The sequence below is a fragment of the Mercenaria mercenaria genome, chromosome 10 (genome assembly GCF_021730395.1).
Source record: "Mercenaria mercenaria strain notata chromosome 10, MADL_Memer_1, whole genome shotgun sequence".
Taxonomy (NCBI): Eukaryota; Metazoa; Mollusca; class Bivalvia; order Venerida; family Veneridae; genus Mercenaria; species Mercenaria mercenaria.
This window is the reverse complement of record NC_069370.1, coordinates 69189913-69201925: the sequence shown is the minus strand read 5'-3', so window position 1 is coordinate 69201925 and position 12013 is coordinate 69189913. Positions and strand designations below refer to the sequence as shown.

General features: G+C 35.3%; 1 protein-coding gene across 5 annotated transcripts in view; it reads right to left on the bottom strand.

Moving 5' to 3' along the window:
• LOC123561348 (tetratricopeptide repeat protein 21B-like) overlaps window positions 1-643 on the bottom strand; it is a 102912-nt gene extending 102269 nt beyond the window's left edge. For 4 of the 5 annotated variants that reach the window (XM_053553290.1, XM_053553291.1, XM_053553292.1 and 1 more), the window contains exon 1: window positions 530-571. In XM_053553290.1, coding sequence (XP_053409265.1) covers window positions 530-556 — 27 coding nt within the window. In that variant the 5' untranslated portion in view covers window positions 557-571. Of the gene's footprint in view, window positions 1-529 lie in introns of all 5 variants that reach the window. The other variant, XM_053553289.1, reaches the window with a different exon arrangement.
• Between the last annotated feature and the right edge of the window lie 11370 nt (window positions 644-12013).

Sequence of the window (12013 nt, the reverse complement as noted above, 5' to 3'; positions counted from 1 at the left end):
AAGGACTTAATGGCAAATAATCAGTGAAATTAAGGTCGAATATATACTGTGGCAACCATTTGTTTGATGATTTATCTGCTTTTTGTGCCTGTTGAGTGATAAATTCACGTTTTACGCTTTAGTGAATCTTTGACGTATCGAACGTAACCGGTACATGGCTGATGTCAGATGCATCTCATGCATTATTTCAGGAAATGCTAAGGGATCGAAACCAAAGGAAGGGTCGAATTGATAAGAACTTGAAGAAGTAGGCATAAGCCAAATGTCAAGGCTATATTGACTGAGTGCCCATAAGAAAAATACTCAATATTTCCTAGGATCGTGTCAAATAAGTTGGACGACAGGTACCATTTTTTCACGTCTTTGGTATGACGTGGCCAGGAACAGATAGATAGAAACTTTAAGAAAGATCTCTAGTGGGTGGGGTAAAAAGACAGAACAAACTGGTAAATAACCATGTTAAATTCATTCATCATCCTTTTGTGAGTATTTCACGAGTTTTCATAAAAGTAGCTTTATTTTACATTACCAATATCTCTCCATCTGCGTCTGACATGATGAAAAATTGTCGTTTATTGAATTATTTATCAAATAAATTTTTGTCAACAAGTTACACTGGAATTTCTCTAATGCGCATGTCAATAAAAGATTTCCGGTAGAAAAACGAAAGGACTTTTCGTAGATGTAAGGTTAATTGTGAAGATTTAGTAGTATAATTTTGAAATAATTAGAAATATGGAAAATGTTGAATACATTTTAACAATTTAAATTCAACTGCATTATATTTTCTAGCAGAATACATAATTCTCCTTTTATTCGAAACTCACGAAGATGAGCCTTTCCGTTTGCCTTCAAACCGGAAGTTACTCCATGACAATTATTACAACAAACCCATGCCGCGGGGGAATGTCAATGTAAATTCATTGAGTCCCTCGTCTGGGTTTGTTAACAGCCATTGACAACAGTTTTAGGATGACAGGCTTCAGCAGCGATGGTGTATCAGCAGCCCTTAACCATGAATGTTTGTGCTTTATTGAATTATGGGTGACTTCTTAGCAAATCGAAAGTAAAACTGAAAGTAGAACTACTCCTAAATTTTAAAATAAATCTACAATGGCCATTAAACTTTCTGTGACAGAAAAAAATGCTTACAGTTTGAAGATTAACTGAATATTTCAAAACCATAAATGACCCATTTAGCCAAATATGTAAGGTTAGCATGATCGTAGTTGGTAAAGATCATGGGCAGTGTATACAATTAAAAGTAATAAAACTAAGATTTGCAACTGTACAAACCCAATCCTGAATGGTTTTCAGATTACCTCCCCTTTCCCCAAAATTTTTGGCTCTATTTGAAGAATATAAGCAGAGTTACTGTTTTACTATACTTTTACAATACTATTCCAATATAGATCCTTCTAAGAACATTTTGTTCCTGGAATGGTCTTCCCTTACAAATACAGTCCTACCCAGTTAATTCTATTCAGTGAGAGGCTGGCAACTGTAATCTTTTAATCTATATCTATATTTTAATATTAGTAATTGTAGTTCTTTTTAACTTAGATGCATACTAGCTTTTTCTCTGCACATGCGTCTCCACATTAATTTTGATTTACAAAATTTGTTATCATTAGAATATGAACATGAACTGCCCTCGAATATACCGCAGAAGAATATGTTTTGACCAAATTGTTGGCATTACTACTCTGTTGCATATATGGACTTCTGGTGCTGTCTTAGCTAATAATACACATAGTTGCTTATGACTTTTGTACTGATATACTAAATAATCTTAAATAATTCCAAAAAGCAGTTGTCTGGTGCTGATTGATCTTCAATAAACTTATAAGAATCTGTCGGTGTCCTTTATATAGTCTAGGAATGCCCCTTCTTAATATGATTTTTCAAACACTTTTGACACTTCTTTGCACTTAAGTTCATGTAGAATTAGGGCTGTCATCGATAGAAACGATATCGATGTATCAACGATATTTTTTGGTCGATCGATTATCGATTCCCATTTTTAAAAATCGATATTTTACACAGAGAAAAGAAACTATCCAGATAAACACTCAGACCCTCTAAAACAACTTTTCTGCCTGCAAAAATGCGCCCTAAGTAACGGAAGTTGTCAATAAAGGTCATGTCTAAACTTGTCCCGTAGCAGTCTTTTCCAACTAGTCGGCACTGCCTATATGGGGAAATACATAAATACAATTAAAACACACGAAAAGCATGCAATTAAACTAAAAATAACATTAACAAGAAGGTATATAGCATGTACATGAACAAATAGGTTGTTACACTAACTTAATAATCGATATATCGATGTATCGTCGATATCTGTCTTCCGATATATCAGTATCGTCGATATGACAAAGACCCAATCAATGACAGCCCTATGTAGAATAGAAGCCCAAACATCCTTAGATGTTAAGCGTTGTCGCTTCTTAGGCCCATTTAAATTTGTTTTCCCAATTTAAAGTACTAAGTACTAAATTTTGCTCAGTTTTCTTCATTTCTAAGTGTACTACCTCAGTTTCCTTTTTCAGTTTCTGTCTGTGGGCCTCATTTCATTTACAATAAAAACACATACTTTTTATTTTTGGCTTACAATCATCATATATTCGAACAAATTCTGGTCAGCTTTGGACATGTGTGCTTTAAGTTTATGGTGTCCACAGGTGAACTGATTAAACATTCAAAGCAGTAAAAGACTTTCTGTGTCCACATTGCAGTATCTCCATTTAAGTCCTGTTGACTTTGCCATCTCTTGTGACATTTTTCTTTCATGTGATTGTATGATTGCAGAGTCTTTCTTGTCCACCAAACAAAATTTAATTGTTTTTGCTCTTAATTCCTGTTACCCTTTAGCTGCTTCTTTTGTCAGTTTGTCTCATTTCCATTAATAACCCATATAAATACTGATCATCAGATCTCCATGCCTCATCTCTCGCTCTCTCTCTCTTGATGCATCCCCCCATTTCAACCCTGTATAAACAATTATCTTTCCTTTCTTATTGGTGTGTTACTTCATATGGTATCTTTGTATCCCTTATATGCAATTTAAACTCCTTATTGTTTCTTAATACCTACACCATTGCACATTCTCTCTCTGATAAAGTAATGTTTATCATTTGTTCTCTACCTTTCCATATGTTACTCAGTATCGTTCCTTAGCACCTCCCTCCCTTTTCCCAGTAAATAGATGGATGTTGTAATCGCCCTTCATACCTGTAAAGGGTTTGACAGTGAAGAGAGTGAGAACATGTGTTTTGTAAAGGTTGAGGCATCCTGTCATTCCGGATAATCTGTGGTGATTTCCTCAACTATTTTACCAGAATTTTCATTAACTTTCTAAATATTAATTTGGTGGTAATAATGCTAAATGGGTGTCTCACTGTTAAACCATGAAACATGACAGGTAATACTATCATTATTATGTGCCTGAAAAAATGTGGTCAAAATGTTTGCCTTAATGAAATATATGTCAAAATATGAAACTGAGTCAGTGTCACAATTCAAACCCTAGGAAATCACTCCAGAATCCAACTTGAAACCTGAACAGAATAGTTGTCTTTATGGAATCTATGTAAGTTCAAATCTTGTTGATAATGGGTCAGAAAGCAGGTCCTAGAAAGCCTTGTTAATACTTTTAGAGGTCACATTTTCTAACTGATCTACATTATAATTGGTTATGTTTAATATGTTGAATGCTTAAAAACTAACTCACTATCTCTGTATCTCAGGTCATAGGAACCTTGTTAACGCCCTAGAGGCCACATTTTCTAGCTCATTTACATATAACTTGGTTATAATGAGGGTAATGGGTCAAATCTTAGAAATAAATGTTGACACTCTAGATGCAACATTTTTTACTGGATATGCATGAAACTTGGTCAGAATGTTTGTCTTGATAAAATGAACTTTAATTATGTAAAAAGCAAGTCTGTAGGTTAAATTTAACAACATTCTAGAGGCCAGCATCTGGTCTACATGAAACCATAAGTTAGAATGGTTTTCTTCAATGCATATGTCAAGTTTGAAACTGGGCAGACTCGTTTACTCATGTCTTTGCGACACTCTTGTTTATTTATTTTATTTGTTTTTTGGAGGGGTTTGGGAGGTAGGAAAGTAAGGAAAATTGACCATGTACAGTTTGATAATGAATTCATTTGATAAGAGAGATATTTTATGTTTACGTTATTGTTTATAGAATTAAACTTTCATATCAAATATAAGTACTTTTACGAAATTTCTGTAAATTTCTAATATTTTATTTTACATTTACTTTTTATATGATTTGAATGTAGATACATGCACAAACTTCAAAAGTTTTACAATGAAAGTACATCTTGTTAGCAAGTTAAGTGTTATCAAGTGAATGTAAAATATAACACACCTTAAACTCGAATTGAAGTGGAAAATATATATATTCTATTGCAAAAGGATTAGTATTACCATATTTTTTTCTAATATGACATATTGTCAAACCAGCAGTCATATTATTATGCAGTACTTTCCTCTTGAACCTTGAAATATGAAACTTAATGTTAAACCTGCACTTTGGACAATGTCAATAGAATGGGATAATAAGACCTCTTTGGGGAAGATTTAGGTTCATTTGTTTGTCATTAGTGTCTATGGCTCCTGGTTACTGCAAACAATGAGCTTTTAATGGAAGTAGTAATAAAACATGTAAATGGGGATTTCTGTATTTGTTTTGATGTTTTAGAATTGCTTTTAAATCAAATAATTGTCTTTGATGAAAATGTTCAAGTGGCTACCTCTTAACCTGGTTTGCAAAAGTTTTTTCTTGACTAAAAGGAACCTAAGAAATGTACTGTTTAGTCTACTAACTGTAACAGTTGTCCTGGTCATGTGGTAATTAAAGCCCTTTATCTATTTGGGTTTGACTCCTGACCAGGCTGTTTCCCTGCACAGGAAGGCTACCTCAGTGTTTCTGTAGATCACTAGGTATATCAAAGAGCGATGGTCTTTAGATGTCTGGATACCTAAAAGTGTAACATTCTATATTTGTTTGGGTACTTAAAAGTGTGATGTTCTATAGATCTTTGGTATCTAAAAGTGTAACATTCTATATATCTGTGGGTACTTAAAAGTGTGACGTTCTATAGATCTCTGGGTATCTAAAATGTAACAATTCTATATATCTGTGGGTACTTAAAAGTGTGACGTTCTATAGATCTCTGGGTATCTAAAATGTAACAATTCTATATATCTGTGGGTACTTAAAAGTGTGACGTTCTATAGATCTCTGGGTATCTAAAAGTTTAACATTCTGTATATCTCTGGGTACTTAAAAGTGTGATGGTTTAATGCCCTATAGATCTCAGGGTACCTAAAAGTGTAAAGTTCTGTAGACTTCTGGGTATCTAAAAGTGTGATGTTACGTAGATCTCTAGGTGTCTAAAAGTTAGATGGTCTATGGATATGTCAGTATAGATCTTTCAGTTTCTAAAAGTGTGTTGATCTGTAGATCTGTTAGTATCTAAAAATGAGATGGTCTATAGATCTTGTAAAGTGTGAGGATATATAATTATAGATCTTTTAGTATCTTAAAGTGTGTTGGTCTGTTAATCTATTATTCTAACATCACATGACCTGATTTGTTTTCCTATTAAACAATTTAAAGAAGGCTTAAAACTGTGTGTTATTATTCAACAATTCATTTTTCTGACATCACAATTATTTCATCATGGTGTTAGAGGGCATAGCGTTGCGCTGGAAAAGAAATCAACAGAAATCAGGCAAATGTTTGATGGATATCGGCAGGGACATACATGATAATCCTTGATAATGTGTTAGAATCGAAATAATAAATCTCAAACAGTGATTTGTGTGTGAATGAAATCATTGTTTGTCGATTAGATGGCAATATCCGGTAATAGTCCCCTCTATATACGGAATGAACAAAAATAATAAAGGGAGGTAAAAAATACGTTGATTTAGAAACCTTTCTGAATGTCGTAATTAAATATCTGTAAGTTTAAAACACTCTTAGGAGGGGTGGCCGGGATGAAGGTGAATATAACACACTTCTTTACCGGATAATGTTTTTTAGATGTGTATTATTATATCACTCGGGCTGCGCTGTCGTGATATGATTCCTTCCCATCTAAACTCCAAACAATGATTTTATTCCACAACAAATCACTGTTTGGGATATAATATATTTATTATTTCTTCAGTATCTAAAAGTGTGTTGGTCTGGAAACCTGTTAGTATCTATCAGTATCTAGAAATGTATGCGTATAAAATTACAGTCTTATCTGTCAGTATAAAAGTGTGAAATACAGGTCTGTCAGTATCTAAACTAAAATTTATTGTTAGGGTATAGAATAATAGATTTATCAGTATCTAAAAGTGTGTTTGTCTCTCTGTTCTTTATTCTTGTTAGTTTGTTTGTCTTGAAATACCAGTAACTTTGCAATGCAGTATAAGGATTTTATTCTGAGACTTTATTTGTGCAAGTCATTACCCTTACAGAAGAAAAAGGCCTGCTGCGTACTCTTGCTGTGTACATACAGCGTATATGATGCGTACATGATGTGTACTGAAATCAATAGTACGCAGGATATACACCGCACATACACCGATAGTACGTTTGTAGTACACTTTTGACATGCAAATGAGCTCTGCCGCGTACTACTTGCTGCGTACATGCTGTGGACTACATAGTACACAGCATGTACGCTGGAGGAATTTAGTATGCGAGAAATAGTACGCAGCATGTACGCGGCACATACACTTTTCACATGCAAATGAGCCTGCGGTGTACTACCCCTGCGGCGTACATGCTGTGTACTCCTGCGGCGTACATGCTGTGTACTCCTGCGGCGTACATGCTGTGTACTCCTGGCCCGAGTCCTGCGGCGTACATGCTGTGTACTCCTGCTGCATACATGCTGTGTACTCTTGTGGCGAAACTTCTGTGATAATGTAAATTCCTTACCCCACCAACTTTCGTATGCAAATGCTGATCATTTGGACAGAAAAAAACAGAACAAAGATAAGTGACATGCATCAATAAGTATTTACCCTTACCAAAATAATGTAGATTGATGTTATCAAATAAATTAGTATGCTTTTCTCCATCCACTTATCAATGAAATAAATCAATTTTTGTAGCATGTAATTTGGTAAACATTTGAAGAAAATGGCGTAACTGCATCAAGGGGAAACAACTTTAATGCAACTAAATATAAGTGTTATGATTTATTATAGACGATGTGTGCGTAGTATGTATTTATTTTGATTAAAATCCATCTGAGAACAATCTAGGACTGGAATTATATAAGCATTTATACACTTTTACGTCCGTAAAAAGTAGCGCACCAATAAATTTTGGATTGATTTTTTCCAATGGGGCAAGCGCAGTTAGCCAAAAACGTTCTGAAAATATACGAGCGGCAAATCCGATCAACAACTTTTTAATTTGGTGAGGCCTTAATGAGTTAACATAATGAGCATTAAAGCCTTTATAAAACGTGATAGAGTGGTGTTTTGCTTAAGAGTATTCAAATAACAGTGAGAGCAATTAATTCTTCTCATTCGGGCGCTGTTGAGGCATTATCTTGGTAATTATTTCATGTATTACAAAATGTAATGCAACGAAGTTCAAATAAGGCTTTTCAATTATCCAAGTTAGAAAGCTCCAGGATTAATTCAAAATGAAAAAGAATATATTTTTACACTGCATGCAAGGTGCAGCTCAGAAATCACTAAGATGTAAGCTTCACAAATGAACATTGCAAATAGTTTGGCAAATTTTTATTGTTCAGAATACCGGTAATCTGAACTATTCTATGCTATTAAGATAAAAGTTACTCGGAAATCAAGTTCTTGCTTCCAAAAAAAAGAAAATGTACAAATCCTTCCTGCATGAAGTCCCTCCCGCGTATATGAAGTTTACTTCAGACTTTAACTTATAAAAAAAAACTAAGTATAAATGCCAAAAGAAATTGTACAAGTCTTTCCCGCGTATATGAAGTGTACTGCACAAATTTCAAAGTATCTGCGGTGTACATGCAGTGTACTATTTTCTTGTACAAGTCCCTCCTGCGTACATGCAGTGTACTCCTTAAATTTTCAGAGTCTGTGCTGCGTACTTGAAGTGTACTAGTGACCTCCTGCGTACATGCTGTGTACTCGTCGAAATAGTACACGGCATGTACGCGGCATGCGGTGTATGTAAAATGTACTCCTCTGGCGTACTACTGTGTTCGCGGCATATACACAGCAAATACGCAGCATGTACGCCACAGAGGCTTGCTTCTGTAAGGGTTACTAGTATTTTGCTGCTGTTGGTGTGGAGACTATACCGAGTAAATTAACCAGTGCTGTATTCTAAAAGCCAGAATATATAGATATATTCAATTCCAAGCCATGTTAAGGATTCAAGCCCTTATTGAATAGCAAGTGTTACCAATTAAATCTGACCACTCTGCTCATTTTATAGCTCCTCCTCCCACTCACTCCACCTCCCCAATAAACACTCTCTAAATTTAATTTTTCCAAGCATTCTTACTTTAAACAGTGTTTAGTTTTCTAATTCAGATAATACATTGCATTGAAAATTCCTTCATGCCAAAAATACTGCCAAGAAATATAGAATTATATTTCATTGATGACACAGTGACTAAAGCTCCAGCTTTTTAACCTAAGTCAGAATAAGATGCCCAAGGTTTCCTCTTGCCTTTGTAGAGCTATCCTGGCTCAGAAATGGCTACCAATCAAGTTAACCATACTGGTTTCTGTAGAGAACAATACTTTAAGTCAAGTGGTTGTGGGTTTGATCCCTGGGCATGGTGTATCTTGACTTTCCTGTGACTGTTTTATAGAAAACATTGTGAGTGAAGTTATTTATCCTCTATAATGTGGGTAAAACTGAGAAGTTTTTAGTTACTAAAGGTGAAGTCATAACTGATGTAGAATCCAGGAACAATGATGGGGCTAACTGGCTGTTATCCTTTTGAAAGGGGCAGTACAAAATAAGGTGTGCAAGAGTGCAACAGTTTGATCTCTTGATCAGGCCAAAGGTCACCATGAATGTTTTATTCTTTTATTTTTCATCTTTTTAGCTCACCTATCACGAAGTGACAGGGTGAGCTTTTGGGATCACCCTTCGTCCGACATCCGTCCGTCCACAATTTTCTTGTGAACACAATAGAGACCACATTTTGTATTTGATTTTAATCAAACTTGCACTCAACTTGTATGGGCATAATATCTCGGTTCCTCTCGAAAACTGGCTAGATTCCATCATGGGTTCTAGAGTTATGGCCTCTTAAAGGGCCAAAATTTGCTATTTTTGGCTTGTAAACATGATAGAGACAACATTTTGCAAACAACTTTAATCAAACTTGCACACATCTTATATTGGCATAATATCTCATTTCCTTTCGAAAACTGGCCAAATCCCTTCAAGGGTTTCAGAGTTATGGCCCCTCAAAGGGCCAAAATTTGCCATTTTTGGCTTATGAACATGATAGAGGCCGCATTTTTGCAATCAACTTTAATAAAACTTGCACACAACTTGTATTGGCATAATATCTCAGTTTCTTTTGAAAACTGGCCAGATCCCATCATGGGTTTCAGAGTTATGGCCCCTTAAAGGGCCAAAATTTGCTATTTTTGCAAGTGAACACGATAGAGACAACGTTTTGCAATCAGCTTTAATCCAGGAACAATGATTGGGCTAACTGGCTGTTATCCTTTTGAAAGGGGCAGTACATAATTAGGTGTGCAAGAGTGCAACAGTCTGATCTCTTGATCGGGCCAAAGGTCACCATGAATGTTTTATTCTTTTATTTTTCATCTTTTTAGCTCACCTATCACGAATTTATAGGGTGAGCTTTTGGGATCACCCTTCGTCCAACATCCGTCCGTCCACAATTTTCTTGTGAACACAATAGAGACCACATTTTGTATTTGATTTTAATCAAACTTGCACTCAACTTGTATGGGCATAATATCTCGGTTCCTTTCGAAAACTGGCTAGATTCCATCATGGGTTCTAGAGTTATGGCCTCTTAAAGGGCCAAAATTTGCTATTTTTGGCTTGTGAACACGATAGAGACAACATTTTGCAAACAACTTTAATCAAACTTGCACACAACTTATATTGGCATAATATCTCATTTCCTTTCGAAAACTGGCCAGATCCCATCATGGGTTTCAGAGTTATGGCCCCTTAAAGGGCCAAAATTTGCTATTTTTGCCAGTGAACACGATAGAGACAACGTTTTGCAATCAACTTTAATCAAACTTGCACACAACTTGTATTGGCATAGTCTCTCGGTTCCTTTCGAAAACTGGCCAGGAGCTGGTAGAGCCAAAATTAGAAATACCTGTAGAGCCAAAAATTAGAAATACCTTTAAACAACTTCTCATGAACCGCTTAAAGGATCTTCATCAAAGTTGGTCTGTAGCATCATTATTAGGTCCTCTCCAAAGTTTATTCAAAGGAGGCAGTTGGCCCCTTTTAAGAGCCACTAGAACTAAAAATAGAAATGCCTTTAAAAGGCTTCTTCTCATGATTCATTTACTGGATCTTCATCAAATTTCATCTATACATTGTGTGACAATAACTTTTTAACACCATAGCCAATGGTGCTACAGAGTTCCAAGTTTTGTAGCCCGACAGAATTTTTCTTTTCGCGCAAGAATGAATTAACAAGACTTTTATTCCAATAATAATTTTTTTTTTATGTTTTATTTAATTTCATTAATATACTGCTGTAGTTTGGTAAATATTGATATATTTCATATTATTTGGAATATTGTATGAGTTTTTCAGAATTGATTTCGAAATCTGAAACTGTTCACAAAATTGTGCAGAAAGTGAAAGACACAGAGTCATGAAACGAGATCCAAACAGCTTTGTAGACTAGAAATAGCTTGGCAAAAATATATAATGTATTTAATTTTTTTTTTTTACAGTAGACCGAGAAATAAACTGGATTCAAACTACAAATTTGCAGAAACAAATTTATCCGAATTTGAATTGTGTTTGAGTACTATTGTTTTCGATAAATAGGGCGATGGTGACAGAAAGAAGAACTATTCCCCCCCATAAAACGGACCACTTTCTCATATTTTTTATTTTTTCTGCCAATAGTGTTGATGCTGTTGGCCTTTTGAATGCCTTTCCTGGCTGTGCCCCAGTGAAATATTTCAACTGATTCATTAGTCGTCGTCATCTCTTGGGTTCCCCAGTTAACTCCCTTGCAGCTGTGGTAGATTTTACAAATGTGTAGGAATAAAGTCAGAAATTTGGTAGAAAATGTGCTTCCTTGGTGTAGTCGAATAAAGTCCATAATATATAGATCCTAATTTTCCCTTTTTTTGCGCAAATTTGTGTAAAACGAGTGCTTTAATCACACTTTTTCACTACTAGAATACATTCTGCATGAAATAAGACGGTTTTCATGTTCATACACCCCACATGGCAAGTTTTGCAGATCAGAACCGGAAGTAGGTGTTTATTGTGCGGACGAAAGCAAATATGCACCATTTTTAAGGTAGCAGACCACAACTGACTGGCATTTCACTATAAGAACTATTCAACCCCTTGTTTTAAAAAAATTCTTTTCATTTTTAGCTTAAGGTGAGCTTTTGTGATCGCCCTGTGTCAGTCGTCCATCGTTCGTCGGCATCGGCGTCAACAATTTGACTGTTAACACTCTAGAGGTCACAAATTCGAGCCAATCTTAATGAAACTTGGTCAGAATGTTTCCCTCAAATAAATCTTGGATGAGTTCGATATTGGCTCATCTTGGGTCAAAAACTAGGTCACCAGGTCAAATCAAAGGAAAAGCTTGTTAACACTCTAGAGGTCACAGTTTTGGCCCAATCTTAATGAAACTTGGTCAGAATGTTACTCTCAATAAAATCTTGGACAAGTTTGATATTGGGTCATCGGGGGTTTAAAACTAGGTCACCAGATCAAATCAAAGGAAAAGCTTGTTAACACTCTAGAGGATACATT